Source organism: Lepidochelys kempii, chromosome 3, assembly GCF_965140265.1.
Source record: "Lepidochelys kempii isolate rLepKem1 chromosome 3, rLepKem1.hap2, whole genome shotgun sequence".
NCBI lineage: Eukaryota > Metazoa > Chordata > Testudines > Cheloniidae > Lepidochelys > Lepidochelys kempii.
In genome coordinates this window covers 83,817,738-83,843,794 of record NC_133258.1, presented here as the reverse complement: position 1 = coordinate 83,843,794, position 26,057 = coordinate 83,817,738, and the positions used below count along the sequence as shown (strand labels likewise).

Below are 26,057 nucleotides of genomic sequence, written 5' to 3'. Positions count from 1 at the left end.
CTCCAGGCTGGGCGCAGGGCAGGGGGGATTGCTGGGGAGAGGAGACATGGGGCGGTCACATGTCCTCCCTTTTAGATTGTGTTTCCCCATATTAGCCCTGTTTCTTGCACACAATCAGGCTTTTCTTCATTTCAAAGATGACTTTCTTAAATTCCTGATCATGCATTATTAAACTCTGCACATTCCAGCTAAGGATCATTAAGACCCTGTTATATAAGCTGCATTTTTGCCTACATTTAAAATCTCATGAATGCAGTCTGTCAAGAGGTTGTCTATCGTTAGCAAAAGCAGCAGAAAAATATCTGATTTTAATCCTTTCAGTTTTTTCCCCATCTGCAAGATGCAGTTAATAAACTTCTCTTTAGCACAAGATACATCATCTCCCATTCCCCTCAGATTCTCCTTCCTGACCAGAGATGTGTTCTGTTGCTCTTGTACATCTTGTCTCTTACTTGTGTATTTTTCTTTTTCTGTTTTCTGCAGTGGGACTCATTGGTAGCCTCTACAGATGATACTTCTTGGAAATTTTTTTTTTTTTTATTTCTCTAGCTCATTCTGCACATCCTTTATAAGCTGTACTGTGAATCCCCACCATTGCTGCATTTATGTTCTATTCCTTCTACACTGTTCTCATATGAGTGATTTCTTCCACGTATGCTGTACCTCATTGTTTTCTTACAAATAGTTGCTGCACATCCAAACTTTTGACAATTATAACACCTCACAGGAGTTGGGAGGAGTCTGTTTAACCCAGAAAGATGGATTCCCCATTTGGATCCTATCCAAAGTGTCCCGCCTTCAGATGTTATGTGTAAGCAGTAGATGGCTGGTTTTCACCCTCTCTTACAAAAGTAGCTGTTTAACAAATGATCATTTCTCTTTGCCTATACTCTTTTGATATCATCCTCAGACAATCCTAACAGCACTCCATACATAACCCCTCTTGCTTCCATCAGGAATTTAGGCAGTTGACAAGTATCTCTCATTTTCCTTAAGGTTACAGTTTTAAGAAGTTTTTCAGCTTGCTCCTTAAGTGGACATTCTATCACTAGATCTCCATCATGCATTTTTTTAGCTCTTTGTACATAACCAACACTTCACATGCTCCATTCCACCATTTTCAGGGGGTTATCATCTATTTTCACATTTTCTATAACTGATTTGACAATATGAAAGGTTGACTTTTACCTTGTTTTTGTTTTTCATTTCTATGTATTCCATCTTCAAAACCTGATATATCTAATCTTTTTTCCTCTTTCTGGATCTGAGACCATTCCTCATCTGCTATTTTTCCTCAGCCTCCATTGTCAGTTTCAACATTCAGCCTTGTTGCAGCTGGGGTCCAGCCTTAGACCTCCACTCCAACTGTTCCTACAATCCAGCCTCACCATGTTCAGGCAGATACCAGCACTCAGCCCCAACCCAATCTTCAGCCAGCAGCCTGCCTCTAGCTACCTCAGTCCCAGAATGCATCACCTCCAAATTCCAGCCAGCTCAGCACCAGCCCCATAGTCTGTCTCAACCTCAAGCCTCAGCCAGCCTGCCACCATGTACGGGGCTTAGATCCTCTCTTTTAAAGAGCTGCCCCTCTCCAGGTTTGACAGGCCTTACAGGTGCTCAGAGTTCATGCTAATTGTGCCCAGTGAAGCTCTTTAGCTCCTTCTTGACTGCGGTGAGATATTGTCCCACCGCAGTCTTTCTGAAGGCTTAATTTGAGAGCTAATTTTCACTCTATATGTATAAAAATGTAAGTTGCTACAAAATCGTGTGTGTGTGTTTAGCTAATGAAACAAATACTCACTAATAAGGTCAGCCTTGTTTTGTATGCCTTTTGGTTATTAATGAAAAATTAACAAAATATTTTTATCATAATAGCTAGAAAATACACAAAATTCTGCATGGATGAGAGCTTTGTGTAACTGAGTCCAGCTGTTTACATCTTTAGTTCCTGCACACCTTTAATAAGTTTCTAGACTCTAATGAAATGCAAATATTAAATAATAGTTATATAACTGGACATGCATTTTAAGTCCTTTGCTGGCTTGGGGGCTTGGCAGATTGTACTTTACTTTGTTCTTCACTATTTATAGTATTATTTATTTCGTGCCACAGATGTACAAGGTGCATTACAGATGTAAAATGTGACAAGGTTCCTACTTCAAGAAGCTTGCAATTTAATATATACAGATAGCTTAATGAGTAAAGATTAAATCAATGCAAGTGGAAAGGGGATTAAAGGGTGACAAAAAAGGGAAGAGGAAAAATATACCTGGGGACCATTTTGAATTTATTTTTGACAGGGCTTCAAACATTTATCTGACACCTACCAAGATGAAAAATATCTGTGCTGACGTGCTCCCAGGCCATGACAGTGAAGTTTAAAGAAATAAAATAGTTGTGTATTATTTATTGTGCCCTGTATTTAGTTGTTAAAATATTGACACTCAACTTTGTTTAAATTTTTTTTAAAAGCATAACTTATTACATCCCTTTCACTGAAGTTTCTCTCCTTCTTCCTCTTCCTTGCTTCACTCCACTATTTCTTTTTGTGGTCTATCTTTTCCTATATTTTCTACAAGGTCTGTTTTCTCTTTTCCTTTGTTCTTCCTCCTGCCCCTTGTCTTTTCACTTCATGATGTTCTCTTCTCTAGCTCCTCAGTATTTTCCAATTTCATTCCTCCTCTCATTTACTTTTCCCTTCTCTTACTACCATACTTTCTTTTTTAACGTATCCCATCAATAAATATTAGCTAACATGTTGATTAAAATATCCTTCTTCCTAGTCTAGACAAGGCCTTAGGGAGATAGTACAACATTTGTAAAGGTGAAAATATCATCTAGATATTTGTAGAAAATACTAAAGGCTGAATGCTCAGGTGCAGCAAAGGAGTGTGCCATACACCTTGGAGGAGGAAGCAAACAGATTTATGTCCTCTCCCCGCACCTCATCCTGGGGACCAATTCATTCCCTTTTCCCCTGGGATGCCTTTAAATTGCACTGCCTTATAATGTTGGCCAGAGGTATCTAGAGCTCCTCCCATCCCCAGGAAACCCGCTTACCAAGTTAGCTGGTGGATCACTATCAGCTAGGGGAATCCTCAGAGGGCTTCTTAAACTACTATGCCACACACACGAAGAGTAGTAGGGTCCTAACTATTGTCTTTTTTATCTAGACAGGCTTTGGTTAAGTACATTTATTATTACAGGGCCTGAAATAAAGTATTTCTTTTCTTTAGGCAGCAGCAGATACAATCATGTTGTCAGATATTTTGCCTCATTTGGTGCAGAGGCCTGAAGATTTTTTGGAAAATTCAGAAGCCAGGGTTAATCTGTATAAGGATACCATGCTACATCCTCTAGAGGTAAGAGCAGCACAAAGTAATATTGTTGTATACACCAGAAGATCATTTTTTAACATTTGTTTTTCTATAATTTTTATGCAGTCTGGGTATCTTGAGTTTATTTTGCAAAGATGAACCTAACCCACAATCTGACCCCCCTCCTCAGAATTTTGAGGTTCAGATTAAAAAGCTCAGGATACAAGACAGTTCACAGTTGTTTCTAGTGTCAAATCAAAGTCCTGTACCATCTTTTAGTTTGAATGGGGCTTAAAAACTGAACTACACTGTCATGTACTTCCATACCAGATGTCGACTGGCTACAGATCTTGCTTATACACACCCGCTGTGTTCATCATAAAATCCAGATAAGATTAGCTTTACATAAGGTCTTTTACTATTCTGCCTATTGGAGGCACTGTGAGTATAATGCAGTTTAACATTCCATTACATCTCCCCCTTTAATTTCTACTTTCCTACCACTTACACTATTGTGCTATCTTTGAAGTTCAGTACATATCCATCTGTTAAGTGTCTCTGAATCACTTGTTGGTGTTTATCTGTAACTCAGAAGATTAAGGAATGGATCTTCCTACTATAGGATTTTCTGTATAGCTCTCTCAATCTTTCCATTCACTTGTGGGTAATGTGGGCTGCTAGTAATAGGCTCAAAATAATATTTAGTTCAGAATGACAAATTCTGCTACAGTGAATTGTGGTCTGTTGTCCATCACTAACTGTTCTGGAATACTGAAGTGAGCAAAAGTGTACTTCAGTTTTTTGATAACATAGCAACATGTCACGTCTTTCCAGTACATTATTTCTATATACCCATGTAATGGACTGGGCCTCACCACTGTGGCACCCCCTACTGGACATTCTGGGAATTAGCTTGAGTCCTTCCTCAGGGTGCCCTCCTCCGGTGGTGTCTCACTCGCCATTACTCCTACTTTGCTGTCTCCAGCACTCTGTGACTCACGTCTCTCCTCAAACCTCAGCATTCTCTTCTGGGCTGTGCCCCCTCCACTGTCTGTCCCCTCTTTTGGGGGAACAGGCAGTCTGTAGTCCAGCCACTCACCTCAGTGGCCTGCTGCAGTCCCCAGTCTAGTCCCTTGCTCCAGGGGCAAACTGCAGTCTGTGTTGGCCACTTCCCTCAGGGCAAGTAGAGGGCAAAGAAAGAGGGAGGGACCCAGGTCCACCCACTACTCGGCATCCCGACCCAGGGACCCTGTAGCTGGTAGCCGCTGGTAGCCACTCGCTGCCCCTCCTCCAACTCCTCTGCTGCCTCTTTTCCCTGGGCCACTTCCCCCACAGCCCTAGCACCTTATCTGCCCTTCCTCCAGGGCCTCAGTCTGGGATCGGATCCTCTGCTCCTAGACAGCCAGTCCTTCTCCCTAGCAAGCCAGAGAGAGACTACCCTCTGCTCTGTTGAGCCGCCCTTTATATATGCCCCCTGCTAGCCCTGATTGGCCGCTGCAAAAAGCCACCTCCCAATTGGCTCACTTAGTGAGCCCTCCTTTAATTGGAGGGTTCTGCGCAGGATCCCTCTGGCCTACTTTAACTCCTGCTCTTCATGGTGTGGGGCAATTGCCCCACTACAGCCTGGAAAAAATAGTCCACTACGATCAGGCATGTCTTTTGAATTCACATAAATCTGAAGCTAGTCTCTTCCAAGGTTTTGCAGGTAGGGGTATTTGTACACTGTATTGTTCAGCATTGTCTCTTAAGTTGATTTGTACTGGATCTCCTTTCAAAAGTCTAATATTATCAAATCTTCTCTCAAGCTCCTCCACCTTTTTCACTAGGTCCATCATGGCTGCCATGCTGCAGCTGGGAAGGTCACTGGTCTTTGATCCTTTGATCACATACCTCTGAATGCAAAACTTCTGTCTTTATAAGTTTCTGTGGTGAACTGGCCCAGGAGGTTCAGAATAACTCCAAGATTCGTCAGAGCTGTGTCAGGCAACTTCAGCTCTGGAAGGGGTTGAAGGTGATTGTAAGTCCCTTCTGTGATGACTGTGATGTCAGTTCCTGAGTCAATTTTAAAGTCAATAGCTTTGCCATGAATATTCAGTTTCACTCTCCAGACAGAGTGTATGTCATCGCAAGTGATAGATCCCAGAAACAATGGCTCTTGATTGTCTGTCATAGGAGTCAATTCCCCACCTGCTTTTATGTGGCAAACAGCTGCAAAATGTCCATATTTTATGCATTTCTGACATTGTGTCTTTGGTTGGACATGTATCATCATATGACTTTTTCCACATCTTGTGCCTGCAGGCTAGAATTTGTTCCTCTTCGCCTGAGAGCTCCTTGCCTCAGAGGTTTTATGCTAGTGACGTTTAACACTCAATTGTCTCTTTACAGTTTCTAAGCTAGTTTCAGGTTTTTCAAGTTGCTTTAGGTTTTGCTGTCTCACCAGCTCAGACTTCTTTGCTCTCTGTATAGTTGTGCCTAGTGTTAAATCTCTCTTCAGTTATAGCTACTGTGAAATATTTTTATCTGTTAACCCAGTAACCAGCCTGTCTCTGATATTTTCATTTTTTGCATTTCCACAGTTTTCAACAAATGTATGCAGATCTCTTATAAAACATTCAACATTTCCCACTGGCTCTCAAATTCTCTGATGGAACACACTCTTTCATAAGCCACATTTCTCTGTGGTAGAAATCATACATCAAACACAGCCAGAACGCTTTCACAGTCATCTTTGTGACTGTCTTCAGTAAAGTCAAAGGATTTAAATATATGCTCTGTTTGCTTCCCCATAGCATGAATTAAAGAAGATACCTGTATATCATTAGTTTCCTTGTGGAGCTTGGGAGCTGTGAGAAATCTGGCAAAATATTGTTTCCAGTCAGTCCATTCTGAACGTTTGTCAAAGCTAAAGTGCTCTGGGGCACTGAAGAGTGGCATGTTGATGAGATCCTGCAGTCTTTGTTGCTTTGTTCCTTCTGTGTGCAACCTTTATTGCTGTTTTCCTTCTGTTTCTGTTCTTAGTTTACTTCTGACACCATGTCATGTACTTCTGTACCTGATATGGACTGGCTACATAGCTTGCTTATGCACATCAGATGTGCTCAGCATAAGATCATTTAATACACTGTCAGGTATGGCTAAGATTAACTTTAAAAAAAGTATTTTACACCTGGTCCACCTAGTGGCATAACAGTATAATACAGTTTAATATTCCATTAGATACACTGTTATTTCTATAATTCCAGATAGGGACGTATGTGAAGTACAGCTACCCTCACTATTGAAGAGGCCCCTGCAGCACTCAGTCTCCAATTGGCTTCGCTTCTCTTCTCTCTGCTACCTTCTTCCTCACAGTTCCCAACAGATCTTCCTCTTCCTGTTTCATTGTTGTTGCCCTGGAAGTCATTGGAAACATATTGACTGGGCCATTCTTTGGTTGGAGTTGTGTGTTTCTGTGGCGGTCACATGCAGAAAGTCAGGAGAGAGCCAGAAAAGCAGTGTCAGTTTGGCCCTGAGAGGAATCCAAGTGAAAGAGTTTCTTTTGGGGAGAGTAGTGGCTGGAAAGTTAGACATGGAAATTGTGAGCAAGGAAACGGACTCCTCTTGTTTGTTTCTACTGTGCTCAGGGAAACAGGACTTTGTATACCTTCTTTGTAAATAAATACGATTGCATCAAAGAAACACCTGACTCTATGATCAGTTTATCTTCCTAATGGAAACAACCTGGCAACGCCTCAAATATTGACCAACTAGTCTGGTCAAGGGGCAACGATATTTTTCAGTTAGAACTTGACAAGTGTTGTTTATCTATGCCTCACAACATCCCTATGAAGTAGATAAACATAATTATCCCCATTTTCCAGATTAGGAAACTGAGGCTAAGAAAGGTAAATCGTTCAAGTTCCCATAGAAATTCAGTGTCAGAAATTCGCACTCCAGTCTCCAGGCAATGAGGTCTATGACTCATCTGATAAACTTAAGGACAGTTAGGACTCTCACCCTTGCCAGCCTAGACTATTATGGGCGGAAAGTCATATCAGAGACTATTAGGAGTTGAAGGTCATATTGTCTTTAAGCTTAATTTCTTTAGATATTTAAAAATATACTGGGCTTGATCTATGATTTTTTATTTGATCTATGGCCTCTCTGTAACTATAATTTTGAAATTCTCATGACATTTAATTTTCACTATTAAAATAGAAGCTCCTTTCCAGATGCCTTTGGATTGATACCCAGACTTTTAGTCATGCAGTCTAAATGCTGTTTGTTTTTAATCTATGGACTGAATCCTACTGCCATGGGAATTCATGTGAGTTTTGCCATTGACTTCAATGGGAACAGGATCAGACCCAATGTCATTAATTGGTTGGTTATACTCAATTAAGGGGTGTATGTGCGTCTTTTTTCTTAAACATACAGGATATGATGGCCGAGCACGATTCTCAGTATCTTATTGAACTGGATGGAAATAAGCACCCTAATGAGCTCTTTTCAGTAAGTATGCTGCACATAAACTAAGACAATTTACACTAGAAAATTATATACCTATCATCTCTATTAAGATGATATTGGCAACATTATTGCTCTATAACTCATGATGCTATTGCTAGAAAATATCTTCTTTTGGATGCCTGTTCCACTTGTTACTACCAAAAGAAATCTGATTATGCTTACTAAACATTCCATATCTTCGCAACAAGCCATATCATGTTGCATCAGGTTATCATCGGCATCATTTACTATAATTTGTTAAATTGACAAACACCATTATTAGCATGGATGAAGATATAAAGGCATTTACATTATACTCTTGATTATCCAGATAGCCTGGGGGGGATATAGATTTTATTTGGATAATTGAGAGTTTGGATAATGGAGAAGGCAGGAATCATTCAGTAGCAGATGGGCCTGCCCCACAGCTGGGAGCTTGTCCTCCTCTTCCTGGCAATCCTAGTCAGGGGGAGGGGGTGTGGATAGGGGTCGGGGCAGTCAGGGGACAGGGAGCGGGGGTGGGGAGGGTGGATAGGAGGTGGAGTCCCAGGGGGGGCGGTTAGGGGCAGGGGGTCCCGGGAGGGGGCAGTCTGGGGACAAGGAGCAGGAGGATTGGATGGGTCGGAGGTTCTGAGGGGGGTAATCAGGGGGCGGGAAGTGGGAGGGGGTGGATAGGGGGTGGGGGCCAGGCTGTTTGCGGAGACACAGCCTTCCCTAACCGGCCCTCCATATCATTTCACAACCCCGATGTGGCCCTCAGGCCAAAAAGTTTGCTCACCCCTGATCTAGCCCAATATCCTGTCTTCTAACAGTGGCCCATGCCAGGTGTCCCACAGGGAATGAACAGAACAGGTAATCATCAAGTGATCCATCCCCTATCACCCAGTCCCAGCTTCTGGCAAACAGAGACTAGGGACATCATTCCTACCCATTCTGGCTAATAGCCATTGATGGGCCTATCCTCCATGAACTTATCTAGTTCTTTTTTGAACCCTGTTATAGTCTTGGTCTTCACAACATCCTCTGGCAAGAAGTTCAAGACTGGGTGTTGTGTGAAAAAATGTTAAATGTTAAAAAATGTTTTGTTAGTTTTAACCCTGCTGCCTATTAATTTCATTTGGTGACCCCTAGTTCTTGTGTTATGAGGAGGAGTAAATGACACGTCCTTATTTAATTTCTCCACACCAGTCTTGATTTTATAGACCTCTGTCATATCCTCCCCTTAACCATCTCTTTTCCAAGCTGAAAAGTCCAGTTTTATTATTCTCTCATCATATGGCAGCCGTTCCATACCCCTGATCATTTTTGTTGCGCTTTTCTGAACCTTTTCCAATTCCAATATATCTTTTTTGAGATGGGGCGACCAAATCTGCACAGTTTTCAAGATGTGGGCGTGCCATGGATTTCCTCCTCCTTGCAGTCGAGTCCGGGGGTCGCTGCTCTATTATCCGAACCTCTGCATTGTCCAAACCCCTTCCTTGTCCCCCAGCATGAGATACATAGGGGACAAGAAAGGGATTCAGTTAATGTAGAGATTTTTGATAAATGGGATTATACTGTACTAATGTTTTTCAATTATTATTTAATAAAATATATTTAACAGTATTAATTTAGCATAGCTTAACCTAAAAAATAATTCAGCCATTTTTAATGGTATTGTGGCATTGCAATGAGAGACATGGATTACATTTCTGGATCGTGTTTTTCATTTCCCAGAAGGTCTACAGAGTTTGTGGGCTTAGCCCCTGTAGTTGAAGTTAAATTCTCATGTCACTTTATAGCCAACTTTCCTCCTAACTAAAAGACGGTGTTGATGAGCAATGATGGGAGTCCTGTCCTGTTCTTCAGCCAGACAAGTTGTCATAAATATAAAGGGAAGGGTAAACCCCTTTGAAATCCCTCCTGGCCAGGGGAAAGCTCCTCTCACCTGTAAAGGGTTAAGAAGCTAAAGGTAACCTCGCTGGCACCTGACCAAAATGACCAATGAGGAGACAAGATACTTTCAAAAGCTGGGAGGAGGGAGAGAAACAAAGGGTCTGTGTGTCTGTCTATAAGCTGGTCTTTACCGGGGATAGACCAGGAATGGAGTCTTAGAACTTTTAGTAAGTAATCTAGCTAGGTATGTGTTAGATTATGATTTCTTTAAATGGCTGAGAAAAGAATTGTGCTGAATAGAATACCTATTTCTGTCTGAGTATCTTTTTTGTAACTTAAGGTTTTGCCTAGAGGGGTTCTCTATGTTTTTGAATCTAATTACCCTGTAAGATATCTACCATCCTGATTTTACAAGGGGGATTTCTTCATTTCTATTTACTTCTATTTTTATTAAAAGTCTTCTTGTAAGAAACTGAATGCTTTTTCATTGTTCTCAGATCCAAGGGTTTGGGTCTGTGGTCACCTATGCAAATTGGTGAGGCTTTTTATCCAACATTTCCCAGGAAAGGGGGGGTGCAAGTGTTGGGAGGATTGTTCATTGTTCTTAAGATCCAAGGGTCTGGGTCTGTAGTCACCTAGGCAAATTGGTGAGGCTTTTTACCAAACCTTGTCCAGGAAGTGGGGTGCAAGGTTTTGGGAAGTATTTTGGGGGGAAAGACGCATCCAAACAGCTCTTCCCCAGTAACCAGTATTAGTTTGGTGGTGGTAGCGGCCAGTCCAAGGACAACGGGTGGAATATTTTGTACCTTGGGGAAGTTTTGACCTAAGCTGGTAAAGATAAGCTGAGGAGGTTTTTCATGCAGGTCCCCACATCTGTACCCTAGAGTTCAGAGTGGGGAAGGAACCTCGACACAAGTGGTTGCTGCAACATGGGGCAGTAAGGGGGAGGTGTAAAATGAAAAAAATGGGAATGTCTTCAACCTCATGGACAGTACTCCATCACTGCCATTTCACCATATTCTCACTTCCCTGAATACGAATTAGGACCACTCTCCAATAAGCACTTATACATGTGCTTAACTTTACTACTTGTCTTGATGTACTTAATTTTATTACTCATGGTAATAAAATTAAGCGTGTATGTGTTTGCAGAATTGGAGCCCAAATTTATATCAAAACAGTAAAATAGATTCAATATGAATAAATATATTAAAGATAGTCTAGTTGTATAATAATACCCACAGTCTGTTTCTACCCACCCCTGAATAATGGTAAAGCTCATTATATGCTCATCATGGCAAAATTTGCTTTCTTGATCTCAAGAATATTTGCATGCATACTTCCTGTACCTAAGCAGGAGCTTGTATCTTAACTACATTGTAATAATATCAGTTAATTCCCATTGACAGGCTTCTTTTTTTAATGTATTTTTGCTTAATGAATAACAAAAACTTGTACTAACTCCCAGGTCTATAAACAGATTCTGATCACCAAGGGAAATCATTTCAATTCTCTCCTCACCCCTTTCATCACACACCATGAAAACCCTTTGCATCACCTACACGCTGATGAGTAGAAAGCCTTTGCAGTATTATCTTTCCATCCCCAGCTCTAGACCATTTACAATTATGGGACTCACTTTATGAAGAGGGGCAGAAAGGTTAGGACTGAAGTAAGAGGTTTCTGCATGGTCTATCCTCACTGAACATCCAATGGGAACTCTGCTGAATATGTAACAGGGCCCTTGGCTGTACTACTGGGCAATGCTGTCAGGGCTGTCCTTAGGCATATGCAGCATACATGGCTGTGTAGGGCACCTGAAAATTTGGGGCACCCCTGGATGATAGTGTCCACCCTCCCACCTCTTCCTATCCCTGTTCTGACCCTTCCTACAGCCTGGTGACTCATCCTCCAGAGGGGATCTAGTAACTTAAAAGTGAAAAAGCCTGCCAGACCTATTAGTACAACACTGAAACTGTTAAAGAGTCATTCAAGAGTTTCTGAATTTACTGACAAAAACAGTTGTGCATTACTGTAATATTTACTCAGAACATGTTAGTCTACAGGACCTTAGTTTAAAATTTGCTTTTAAAATATTTCATTAGTGTGTTGCTGAAGATGATAAAATCAGATCTCTAAGAAATCCTTGAAGAGAGCCCTTAAAGGGACAACACCTCTTTCCTGCCAGATAGCTGGACAAACAAGTTTCCCTTTCTTTACTCCTGACTATTTGATGAACTAGTTTTAAGAGGACCCTCTAGCAAAATCATTACCTTAGTAAGATATAAAATCCTTTGTTATGCCTAAAATCTTTGGAAACATATTTTTTAAAGTTGGTGAAATTTCATAAACATGTCTATTGTTATGGAGATCACACAAAGTCAATTAGTGTTCCCTTTTTCTAAAAGCAATGAACATTGTTATGAACACAGTAAACCTCTGACTGATTAATTTAAAATAATGCTTTGTTTCAGTGAGTTAAATATGTAGTAATCTACAATGATTACTTTATGAAGGTTTCAGAGTACATTTAAAATATAAAATCAGCTTAGAAATACTGATTAAGAAAATGTAAAACAAAGAAGAGCTGCATCATGTATTCCATTATATTTAATGTTGTATTCAGCAGGACAGCTGAGTTGCCCTTACTACAAAGTTTTTGCAAATAAATCTTTGACAAACTTCAGGGTGTATCAGAAAACCTGTGACTGACATTTTTTATTCCCAAGTTTAGTGCTTTTAATTAGGTACCTTCTGCATGTCCTGTCTTCTTGTTCTGGCATGCAGTGGAAAACATGCTGCATTTTCTTGAGAAAGAAATTGCAGAAGAGTGGTTTTTTCAAATGTCATTTGCTTCATTTGGGTTCAGGGATTTGGCTGGAAGGGAGTGATCAGGGAGGGGGAGGGAGACAGTGGGGGAGAGGGTGGGGCCTGGGCAGAGTGGGGAAGGGGTCTGGGGCAGAGAAGGGATGGAGTATGGGCGGGGTCACAGGTGGGCTGGGGAGCTAGCCTCCCCAAGCGGCAGCTTCACCCACCACCCATGACAGCAGGTAAGAGCGGGTTGGCTCCCGCACACTCAGTGCACACTGCAATCTCCTTAGACAGGGGATGTATTCACGGAGCCAAATGCGTCAGCGCCACACATTCTCCGTGAGGGGGCAGGTACTGGGCTCTCTGCAGGGAACTGTGACTCTCCACCACCGTGAGGCAGGCCGGGTGATTTGGTATTCTTTGCTGCCTCGGGCATAGGGGCACCAGTTTAATAATACTGCATAGGGCCCCATAAATCCTAAGGACGGCCCTGAATGCTGTGTATAGTGGCAATATATAAATACCAAGTTATAATTTTCAAACACATCAAGGATCTTTTCAGATCACAAAAACAATATTAAATATTAATTTATTCAAGATAATTTTTTTCTTTAGTCAGTGATAACCCGGCTTCAATCCATGGGCCTTCAAAATGGAGCTCTTATAACCAGACTTCAAAACCCAGAAGAAGAGCTCTCAGAGGGGATGGAAACTGTAAGTGTGATATTTGCATTTCTAGAAATTTGCCTACAGTAATTACAGTATTTGTGCATTATCCTTCATATTATGTACTTTTGCTATGATAACTTTGTTTTAAACACCCTGCTTTATCATCAAAGATTATAAATTCAAGCACTGGGGGCATCTACAGTGTGCTAATGTGGCAAATAAGTGGATTTAAAAAAATGAGTTTCACACCTACCCATGTACAGATCAGAAATTTAGTAAATATTCTTAGATAAAACAAGTATGGGAAGCGTATGCCTTTAATCGTAAAAAGTATTGGATCTGATTAAGAAGGCTTTGGACTGGACCTATTTTGAAAAAACCTAGAGAAAATCCTTCATAAAAACAGATTTGTTGAAAGAAAATGTTGGTCAAAGAATAAAAATCCCATCAGCAGGCTGGTTTCATACCATTTCCATTTTCCCCTGGAGCCTTTGTGACATACCTGATAAAAAACAAAAATAAAAACTCCCTGTGCTCAGTTCCTAAAAACAGACACATTTTACTTTCCACAATAAAGTAGAAATAAGCTAGATAGTGCTGACCTCTTCTATCTTCACCATTGTGTGTCATTTCTGTAGGGAGGTCTCCTGAAAAAGATAAGTCCTGTGTGTCCCTGCTATGTACAACTGAGAACATAGATGTCTTACAGACAGACAAATCTTAGGGCTCATCAGTAGGACATCCTTTGACATCCTTTATACTAATAAGCATGCACAGTGATCTTTCCTGTTGTGTCACCAAATCATCAAAGATTTGAAAAGTTGCCAGTGAGACCTTCCTAACTACAGTTACTTTTACAGGAAAAAAATACATTTTCACAGAATACATCTTTAATAGATCCTGTGACTGGTCAATGAGTAAGGTTCCTGTGTATTGAGAAAGACAAAGTAATTTTGGTAATGGATATGTTTCCCATCCTCTGTTTGATAGGTCTTGCAAATAGTTCTGTCAAATGATTAATATATCATAATTGGCATTTCCATTCCATAAACCTAAAACTGAGGTGTTTGCATCTCCTCAGCTTTTGGTCTCCTCTTTGCCCCTCCAATACAAATCTCCTTCGCTAGGGATTACTTGTACTGCCCAATGTATTTAAGACTTTCTCCCAATCTGCTATGACTCACTTTCTCTCTTTAAATTAGCATTTTAAACTTTCCTTTAGTTTATTATTGAGTCTTTTAGTAATACCAGCTCTGAAGATATAATGTAAGTTATTAGTGCTTGATGCTATTTTAAAAATATATATATTCATTTTTACTACAAATCATTTTTTTTAAAAAAACAGGGTTATTTTCAAAAATGAAATATCTCAGATAGTTATTCCTTACAGTGGAGTACTGCTAGTCTGAAAAAAACTTAATTCACATTCACAATTCACATTCATATTTTGGTTTTAAAATAGCTACTAAGCACAATGCAACAATTCTTTAAAAGGGTATACTTACTTTCTTAGAAAATATTTCAAAATGATAAACCACAAAAAATGGGGCATATACAAAATATAGGGGAAAAGGTACATATACTTTTATTGTTGTTCTAATTAACAGGATGAACTTTTCCGGACTCTTTCATCCCTCAAAATAATAGCACCTAGATACCGATGGTGTAGAAGCAGGTGGGGTCGAGCATGTCCTGTAGCTTTAAAAGAGGGTAACATTGTAATGGGGCTTCCAGATTTAGCTGTCAGGTAAGTAAAATTTGGTATGATTTGGGTGTTTAGATCTATGTTTTAAGATTAACCATGTATATTTTTCAATTTTTTAAAAGTTTTCTAGGTAAAATGTATTTATTTTCATCTCAAGAAGCATTGAGAGCTTTTATGTTGAATCCACGTCCCTATCTGCTACCACCTATGCCACTTCCTCCTTGTAAAGTATTAGTATTTGGACCTCCATTATCTGGAAAAACAACTCTTTGTAACTGGATTGCAAATAAATATAAAGGAAAGGTGGGTATATATAAATATTTTAAGTAACTTGTAGGGTTAGACTTCCAGATTTTAGAATGTTATTTGAATAGTAGTAAGGATGTTAGATACCATACATATGCTCTTCACTTCTGTTTAAATGTAGTACATATTGTTCAGATTGTCTTTAGTCACAGCAGTTTGATATGAATACTATCGATATGTCTGATCTCAAACAGTGATACATGCCACCCACTCATTCCACTAAGGCTATGTCCATACCGCATAGTAGACCAATATTTGTGTACCTGCGCATGCAAACCCGTGCTTTCCAAGCTCATCTTCAAGCATGTACTTTGCATTGATACACACACCTCATATCTGCCCTTTATCTAGGCCAGCATATCTATATTGTGGTACACTGAAGGGTATGATGCTGTACCTTCTGGGGGGTATAGCCTTGGGTTCTTAGCACCCTTGCTAGGTGTAGTGACTCTAGAGCTTGGTTTATGTTGTATTGTGGGAGAACTTGTTTATCCATTCTGCAATACTTGACCCGAAGTGCTCTGAGCCCACAAACACATCCAGCTAAGCTATTTTGGGTCTGCACACTCCCTGCAATATGAGTCAGGTCAGTAGGCATGTCTGGCCTGGGCATCACCAGAACTCCATGCTCTGGAACCATCCCACCGTCTTCAAGCATAACCCAATCTGGGAACCATGGTACCTCTCTGCATTTCCAGTTGCTTCTACAGTTGCAGGAGTTGGGGCAGGTGCAGCATATCCCCCCACAACTAGCAATGATGGACTGTGGGGCTGCTGCCAACTTTATAGTTGCTAAAGGAGCCAAAACCCTGCAGATCTCCCTCCTGCCGAAACCTGCACCAGACCTGATGGAGATGATTGATGGGTCACCACTATTGTTGGGACCAGTGACTCAGGAGACCATCCCCTTAAAGGCCATAGTAGAAGGGCACCAAGAAACAATCTGCTTCAGCGTGATCCGCTCCCCATTCTTCCTGAAAATTCTCAGCATTCCTTGGTTGGAATAGCACAATCCAGTATCTCCTGGTATTGGAGGAACATTAGTTTTTCTTCTGAATAGTGTCAGAAAGTGTGCCTCCAACAAAGCAAGCAACCCCCAAGTGACCTTCGCCCAGGGCCCCAGGATGGGAGGAGACCCTCAGAAGCAGAACTCCAGGGGCTAGCCAGGCAGGAGTGGCTCCAGACCAGAACCTCCGCCCCCCCCCGACAAGAACTGCAACAACTCAGACAGCATGCCATGACCAGACAGTGGCCCCAGAAACTAAATACATCCACCACTGCAAATAGGACTGATTAATCCAGGCAGCACAGGAGACTACAACTGTGCCAGGAGGGCATTCTGGCATAGCCAACTTATTAACAGAACTGTACATGCAAAAAAAAAAAAAAAAGAATCTGTGCTTCGGAAGGCTAATACCCCAAACCTCTTTCAAACAAGAACTGTGTTTCTAGTAAAAAGTTAATGCTTGCTGCTTGTTTAATTTTTTTTCCAGTCCCGGAGTTCATCTTACATCCCAAGTGGTGTCAGGCTGAGGTGGTTCAGAAAAATGGTTTGGCTACTGGCCTCAGCACAATCAAAATCCACACACACACCCAGCATGTAATGACAATTATATTGGGCATAATTTGGAAATCCCTCCCATTCTTAACAGCAATAACACTAAGAATGGTGACTGCTACCTACCAGGTTCTGGCTCCAGGGCTTATTGTGCTGTTTCTTCCTCTGCAGACTGCTCCCCAGGGTCATCCCCAAACAGGTCCTCCAACTATTGACCCAGGATATCTAATCCTCCTGTGTAGCCTGATCTGAGCCAGGCGGCAGCACTGTGGTCTGTTCTGTGCAACTCCGGGCTCTCTTCCAGTAGTGTCCCTTGTCTTTGCTTCCTTTTTTCCTGGGTTTATAAGCATGCCATCCCTGCTCAGCAGACTGTCATGCAGGACTGTAGACTCTGTGCTATGCGCGGTTTCCAACAACCGGTCAAATTCCTTGTACTAGGGCAGTGGTTCTCAACTGTGGTCCACAGTTTGTTCAGGGAAAGCCCCTGGCGCCGGGACAGTTTGTTTACCTGCCGCGTCTGCAGGTTCGGCCAATCGTGGCTCCCACTGGCCGCGGTTCACCACTCCAGGCCAATGGGGGCTGCGGGAAGGGCAGCTAGCACATCCTTTGGCCCGCACCACTTCCCGCACCACCCATTGGCTTGGAGCGGCGAACTGCAGCCAGTGGGAGCCGCGATCGGCCGAACCTGCGGACGTGGCAGGTAAACAAACCGGCCCGGTGCACCAGGGGCTTTCCCTGAACAAACGGTGGACCACAGTTGAGAACTGCTGTACTAGGGGCAGCAAGCTGAGTTGTTCTCTGACATACCATTCCCATCCTTCACTTTGCAATAGGCAGTCCTTTGGTACTTACTCTGTTCCCAGCCCTGACTACCAGTCTGGTGGATCCCCCGTACCACCAGCCGCTTTACTGTGGCTTCATAAACATGCAGATTTCTTGTACTCCTGCAAAAGTAATGGATCTTGCTCCCCTCACACCACATCTTGGCCAGTATCTTGGCGTGTTCTTCTGGCCAGTTAGTGTGCTGGGTGGTGGGCAACAAGCAAGGCATAACTGTGTTAACAATCGAACAGTCAGCATGGAAAGGGAAGAGTTAAATGCCCAGGAGCTGTATTTGAACCAGGAGGTTGCTTCCAGTTCAAGGGAATCACATGGGAAGTTGGAGGAAAGAATTGTGGGATAGCATTGGCAGATTGAACACAAGCCTTAGAACATGGGCTTCTGCTACTGCTATCTTCACTGCTAAATGGGTGGGCTTAGACACATGCTACAGCAGAAAACGGGCTCATACTTATACCCCTGGGTGAGCCAGCCCACCCGCCCGTGTTGTGAGAGGATACTGGCATGTGTTAGAGGGCTTTGTGTATGGACCATAGAGGGGTTGAGCTTAAACATAGTCAGAACTCTGGTTTACTATGCAGTGTAGTATACCTTAATACTGTCAGACAGCAATTTATTTTTACTAGTATAATATCTTTCCTTATGTTAACTGTATAAATGTTGTGACTGTATGAGCATAGACAGCCCTTATTGGAGGATATAGAGAAAATTGAAACAAAATTTAATCTTGTATCTTGACTATACAAGGCCAGAGTTTGAGAGGTGCTAAGTATCCACAGCTTCCATTGATTTTAATGGTTAGAGGGTTTTTAGCAGGCACTCAGCACATTGCAGGGGTTGGATTACACTTCTCTCCCCCTACATCTCTTCTTCAGAGAGATGCTGAGACCATTTAATTAGATTTATGTTCTTAGTGGTTCATTAGTGTGTACATTCAAAATGTATGGATTTGTGGAAAAAAATGCAGTAACTTTGTGAAATCTAGTTACAGGAAAGTAACCTATTTTGAAGGTTACAATTATGGTACTCCTAAGTTTTCCCTTATGGGGAACATGTCAGTTATTTACATTAATTGTGTGAGGAGTCTGTGTCTTATCTTTTGCACATAAGAGAAGAAAAATTCATAACTTGAAAATTACTCACTGCACAAACAAACAATGAGACAAATGCCGCTTTCACTGAAATCTGTGCAATTTTTCCAAATTTACACTATTGTAACTGATCGCAGAATTGGGTTATCTGTGCCTGAATCTATGCATATGTTTACCTATGTATCACATTTTATTAAGATTTCATTATTCAGATTTATTTTTATGTTTTCAAATACTTTCTTTAGGTTCTTGATATGGACAAACTTACTCAACCATGTATGGAAAAAGCAAAGGAAAAAATCATTGAGCAAGCTCGTATTGCTGCAATAGATGTTGCTATTACAAAAGTGAAAAATAAGCTGGAAGTAGAAAAAATGTTAAAAGAGCAAGGTGAATAAGGTGTTTCCCAGCTTTTTGGGCTGTCTTGTTTGCTTTTAGGTTAGTTAAATAAAACAGCTACTATTTGGGAATGTTTTAAACTCCCTATCAGCACATATAAATGGTATCATGGTTATAGAGTTGTAAATTTGTTCTGGAAAGTAATTACACAAAGCATGGGATTTCTCTTTGGGCTTGACTGTTTTACCCAGCCATGTCTACTCTATGGTTATGCTATGTAGTATTAAGCTGTGTACTTTTCCACAATTTTATTTTCAAGCCAGAATCTTTTCCAGAAAAACTGTAATTAGAATATTAAGGAAGTCATATGTTAAATATTAACTAAATGTGTATATACATTGGGGATTAAATGAGGGAAATGGCAAAGTGGAACACTGAATATAAATGTTCTAGAGTTGTGGGTGATTGTTATACACTAAGGAGCTTCAAAATATTGTTCTGACTAAAGCTGGTCAAGAATTTTCCATCAGAATGATTTTCCAGCACAAAATTCAGTTTCTACAAAATCAAAATTTTAGAGGTGAACATTTCAGTTTTGCTAGAAATTTTTGCTATTCCATTAAAAAATTATTCCCAGTTCCATGTTTCCTCCACTCCTTACAGCTTGCCTAGCAGGCTGCTGGGATCACGGGTTACAGGGCCCCTGGCTCGAGGGCTGTCCACCTGGGGGACTGCCTTAGAGCTGGGGTTACCAAGCTCACCAACTGTAGGGCTGGTGTACTACAGATGGAACAAGTCAATCCAGATACTGACTGACAACATAGCATCCATGTTCTATATCAATTGCCAAGGAGGAGCTTGTTCCCACTCACTATGCACTGAAACCATGAAACTATGGAACTGGTGCATACTCTACAACATTACCATCTCGGCATCCTACCTCCCCAGGTGCCAGAACACACTAAGCAGACATTTCTCCCAGGAGCACAAATGGGAAATAAAGATAATACTCCAGTCAATATTCCAGAAATGGGGCTTTCCCTCTAGACCTGTATGCATCATCAATAAACCACAAGTGCCCACTCTTCTGCTCCAGGGCAGGACTGGGACCCCAGTTACTGGGGGATGCCTTCCTTATCACCCGGGATGCATCAATCATGTACATATTCCCACCGATACCATTAATCTCACAAGTAATTCATAAGATACAGACTGACAGGGCCCATATCATACTGATTAGTTCCAACGTGGCCCGGACAAACAGGGTAATCTTACCTGATGCGCATAGTGGTCTGTGCTCCACGAACTCTTCCCCTGTGGGTGGATCTCCTCTCACAGAACAAAGGCAGGATACTCCTCTCAAATCCAGAGAAACTTCATTTCAAAGTGTGACTCCTATGTGGTTCTAATACTACAAATTAGTCTGCTCAGAATGAGTGAAACGTTATTTAATAACAGGAGATCCACAACTCACAATACTTATCTCCAAAAATGGAAGAGATTCTTACTATGGTGCCAACCAAAACAGTTGACTGCAGTCACAGCGCCACTGGACTACGTACTGGAACTGAAGGAATCAGACTTATCCATAAGCTCAATTAAAGTATGCCTAGTGGCTATTACAGCCTTTCACCGTACATGTGAGGGAACCTACCTATTTGCACACCCAGTCACTAAACACTTCCTCACTGGCATACGGAACATTTACCCAGAAGTCTGACAACCTACACCCACATGGGATTTAAACCTTGTCCTTATGCCTCACCAGAGCCCCTTTTGAAGCCTTGGCAAACTGCTCACTCCTTCGTCTATCCATGAAAATCGCATTTTTGGTCACGATCACCTCAGCTATGAGTGAGTGAAAATGGGGCACTAATGGCTAACCTCCCCCCCATGTCATATTCTTTAAGGACAAGATCACATTGAGACCACACCCAAAATTTTTACCTAAAATATCAACATCCTTTCATATAAATCAACCGATGCACTTCCTCACATTTTACCCCAAACCACATGGAAACTCACAAGAGGCCATTCTACATACACTAGACATCAGGCAAGCCATAGCATTCTACTTAGACAGAACCAAGCCCTTTTGGAAATCTCCAAGGCTGTTTATTTCCACAACAGAACGCTCCAAAGGATGCACAATATCTACCCAGAGACTATCCAAATGGATCTCTACGTGTATCCAACTTTGCTATCGACTGCATAACACAAAACCCCCACACAATACCACTCCACACATTCCATAGCAATGTCTATAGCCTTCTTGAACAATGTACTTCTAATTGACATATGCAGGGCAGCTACCTGGGCTTCTGTGCATACCTTCGCAAATCACTATGCCATCACTCAAAGTTCTATGTCAGATGCTGTAATAGGTCTTACTGTGCTCTCTGCAACAACACACGCAAATCTGAAGCCTCTTCCCTCCATAGTGGGACGCTGCTCTACAATCACCTGAAGTGGAGCACTCACAGGGACATCACTTGTAGAAGAAGAGAGGGTTACTCACCTTGTGCGGTAACTGAGGTTCTTTGAGATATGTGTTCTCCACTTCGGAGTTCGCTAAAAGAGCTCTGCGGTAAAGAAGGAACTTAAGGGGGCAGGTCATGCACGCGCTAGATGGAGTGCCAATGGCACCACAAGATGACTACTATGCACGCGTGCCCAAACCAAGCACTGCTACCGAAAATCTCCGACCTATGACACAGGGACACACTGACACCTGCAGTGGAGCACCCACAGGGACACTCATCTCAAAGAACCTCAATTACTGCACAAGATGAGTAACCCTCTCTTCTTTTTAGGAGTACATTAAGTAACCAATGAAAACATCCATTCAAATTTGGATGAACTTTCCTGAAGGTTTTGAGATATCAACCCACTAATGAGAATGTCCTATATCCTTCCATCATCTTCTGCCTCACTCTCCTCCTCCATTTTTTAATGATTTTGTGCACTGAATGAAGCTAAAGAATGTCAGTGTGACGTGTGTTTCTACAAACTTTCTACATGGAACTCACATTGACTGACTAGAACAAGGATAGCTGAGTCACCTACCACTTCTGACCACTACAAAAAAAGTTAACCTCCATGGTTAGAACATGGATCATGCTGATTCTGTTAACCACCAACCTGTACTAAACAGTAAGAGCTGCTAACTAGGGTAACTGTTAGCCACTGCCCTGTGCTTTTAAATAAGACCCAATGATGAACTAGTTTGATAGTTAATAGGTATTAAACAATTGGTTTTCACACAGATATCAGTCCCCTCTTGCTTGATCTCCCTATGCCCATCACAGCTGAGAACACAAGGCTCACACCTCCAGTATGATCCCAAACCTCCAATTCTGCAGCTCTTGACAGCTTTACTCTACTTTTTTGGCCATAATGCACATGGGGATCAGAAAAGCAAAGCTGTCATAGCACAGCACACAAAGAAAGGTCTTCAGAACAGGGTACAAAAGGCACCCTCTTCTTGTCAGATCACAGTGTCAAGAAAATTGAGGAGGGAAAATGATGTCTCTACACAAGAGAGTTGAGGGGATGATGGAGGTGGCTGGTGGTATTTCTAACTTCATGGAGGAGACCAGTGGTTGCAGGTATTGTGTTTTTCCTCTTTTGCTGTTGTCCAAGCCCCTGCTGCTCCTGTTCTTGGCTTCATAGAGGCTACCAGCATGCTGAGTTGTAGGAAGGAAGCCAGCAGTTGCATCATATTTCTTGGACATTCTGTGTTCCAAAAAAAACAAAACGATAAGTTTGACAATATTTAGAATCCTTGCACTCTATCAAGATTATTGAGACTCTCACGTCAAGTGTGCAGTATAATGTTTTTAAATGCTTTTTCTGTTTTTGTTTTTTAACTTTTTCAGGTACTTTGCTTCTGTTTTTATTCAGGACAAATACTTACTGAAATTAGGGTCAAAGAAGTAATTTCAAAGAAATGTGTTTTTGTCTTATGCTTCTGTAAATGCTTCTGACTTCTGTAAATGTAATGATATTTCACAGCTGCAATAGATGCCCAAGAAACTGGTAGTTACAAAGAAACAGATGAATATGAAGAAAGTGAGACCACTATGCCTGAGGAAGAAAGAAGCATGGAAGATCAGAGTAGAGTTACAAGATCTGACACCAGCAAAGGTAAAAGAAATGTTTATCTATTTTGTCCCACAACCATTATGTGCTATCAAAGTGCCTTATATTCAAAAAAGAAAATATATTTCTTTCCCTTTCTCCTTTTCTCGTCTCCATTGTCAGAATATTTTAAATCTCCTTCTTTGTTGTTCTGCGGAAAAGCTAAACTGAAAATGGGAGTTTTGCAGTCTGTTCTGAAAGCAGTGAGGAGGTTAGGTACTCTTGATACTAATGCTACATTTCTACCATGTGCAAAAAAATCCCATTGACTTTGATAAGAGTTAGGCATGCATTTTGGTGAAAAGTCTGGAGTTTCCATACACTTTTTTTTTTCTACAGCATAAGAGGTTTTCATAGGTGGCTAAGAAAAAAAGTACTAAGGGCTATGGTGCATACACTAGCAATACTTCAAATGACTTTATTTTGTTTATACATATGCAATTCTTATGCTTCCAGAAGGCACACATCTGATTCATCCTTCCTTACAATCTCCACATGTCCATGCCAGTTTCAGACTTCCTTCACATTCAACTCACAGCCTTCACAATCCAGCTTAGTTTTCTTTCATAACTGACCAATCCCTCCACACCATATACTCCTTCTCAACTCACACACGCTGAGTACCCAGCTCTATCTCTTTCATATCTTCTCCACATACTCAATTCACACACCTGCATAATCCTCCACAACCAATCCAGCTACAATACTTTGCCATTGACTTTATCTAAATTTTTATATTTTGTAATGGATTTAGGATATGGGGTATTAGGAAGGAATGGGTAGGGAATGACTTGGGTGTAGGGGATGTGAGCTGTGAAGGAATGGAAGTTGGAGCTGTGTAAACATGAGTTATGTAAAAACATTCTAAAGGTATAATTAACTAAATTATACATAAACAAATGAATTAGTGTTGCACTGTTAATAGGTATTAATATTTATGTTCACACAGAAAAGACTGACAATTCTTCAGAACAAGAAGGTGAATCATCAGGTAATACTGATTAATACACTCTAACCCATAAGTGTCTGAAATATAATTCAGGTAAATATATACCATGCATGTAATTGATATAAACTTTGGGGCCAATTCTGCAGTCCTTAGTCTCTCCCTGACACTATTTGCATGTGTTGTAAGACATGCAAGCAATTTCATATGCGATATATATGATTAAATGGTGGGAGCTTTATCTAATATAATTACTCAGGGTCCATTTCAGCAACCCTCCATTATGTCGAGTAAGGATGGTGGAACCAGTCAGGCCCTCAGTGGTACCTAGGACATCTCAGAATTTACAGATATATCAACATATTAAAATTATTGAAGATGGAAATTAATGTATGTACTATAGATGGAATGCATAGAAACAGCTAGAATTTGGGAGTGATTGCACATGTCCATTCCACTGTACATATGCGCAAGTCTCATGCACAGTTGTCAGAGACTTTTCCCTCAGCTGTACCCATTGGGCCTATGTTGCCTCATGCCACTGCACACAGGTATAAAGGGTCACGCTGCCCCCAATTCTCCTCTGTTCCTTCCTACTGCTAGCGGTGGTGGTGGTGGTTGTTGTTTTTGGAGCTGTGATCTTTGTCTCTACTTATCTTCCCTTTGTTAGTGCATATAATACCTGTAGTGTAAGTTTTTAGTATTGTATAGGATATCTGTAAATAGTTATAAGAATAAGTTTAGATTAGTATTTTTTAGTGTAGGTTACCAGTGCCTAGTTGGGTACCCAATTTGGTACCAAAGTAATGCCCTGTTCTCCTGGCTTCAAGGCCTGTTGTTCATGTAATAGATCTATGCCAGTGAATAACTCACACCTCAGCTGACTTAAGTGTTTGTTTGGGAGAGGCTCATTTAAGTGACAAATGTCACATTTGTAGAGGTTTCAAATACTAATCGAAAATGGACAGGGCTGCCTGACTTGACTACCTGCTTAGGAAGTCTATGCTTCATCCACTGTCGTAACTTTCCCACTCTGTATGGGTGCCAAGAACATCCAAGTCAGTCAGGAGTGCTAGACTTGATCTGACGGAGTCCACAGGCAGATCCACATCACTGGTGCCTAAGAAGAGACTGCATAAGTCTCTTAAAGACTCAGTACTGGGGTCTTCCAAGTCTACTACAAAGGCTCTGAGTGGACACATGGACTCAGAAAGGTGCTCAAAGAAGTCGCACTCCCAGGAGCAGTCTATAAACCAGGAGGGATTGCTGAATCCAGAACCAGAAAGGGTGCACTGAGACCAATCTCTGAATGACTAGCACACCTTTCGGTAGTGCAGACACAGGACCCCTTTTCTGTGCTGTCAACGCCTGAGGTTTTTGAGATAGTCAGGGAGATCCATAACCCATCAGTGCCGTCTTCTCCTGGGATTCAGGAACCTTGCACAGTACTGGTGGAACTACACACTTCTACAGTCCCAACTTCAGCCCCAGAGCACTGTTGTGTACTGACCACTTCTTCTCTCATGGCACCTCTGAATAGGATTCCATCTAGAGGCAAGCCAGCAATGATATTGCCAGTATCTCCTTCTCCAGAATCAGAACTTGGCTCTCTGGTACTAATGGGGTCAGTTCCCCCATGGTGTGTGGAAGGGGCTCCTCATCAGACTCTGAAGTGGAATCTTTTGTGACCCAAGCATGCCCAGTAGCCCCAGTAGGGTGCCTGCCTGCCGTGGTACCAATCACAGCCTCAGCATTCTAAGAGCCAGTGGGCTCACATAGCTGAGTCCTACCTCAATACCAATGGCCCTGTTGGACCCCTAGGGTCTTCCCTCCAGATTAGCGAGCCTCTCTGCTCCCTTCCCACCTCTATACATCAGCTAGGCACAGGAGCATCTGCAGGATGGTCATCATCTTCTCTCCCCTGGTACTAAGATCAGTATCATGCAGATGGAACCATGTGCTCAGTAGT

General features: G+C 41.5%; 1 protein-coding gene across 1 annotated transcript in view; it reads left to right on the top strand.

Annotated features, from left to right (window-relative positions):
- The window catches only part of AK9 (adenylate kinase 9), a 239,389-nt gene that overhangs the window by 52,283 nt on the left and 161,049 nt on the right, over positions 1 to 26,057 (top strand). Inside the window, 8 exon segments of the mRNA XM_073336992.1 lie at positions 3,237 to 3,362; positions 7,737 to 7,811; positions 13,110 to 13,208; positions 14,771 to 14,910; positions 14,991 to 15,171; positions 18,909 to 19,053; positions 23,017 to 23,148; positions 24,092 to 24,133. Of these exon segments, the coding sequence (XP_073193093.1) occupies positions 3,237 to 3,362; positions 7,737 to 7,811; positions 13,110 to 13,208; positions 14,771 to 14,910; positions 14,991 to 15,171; positions 18,909 to 19,053; positions 23,017 to 23,148; positions 24,092 to 24,133 (940 nt within the window).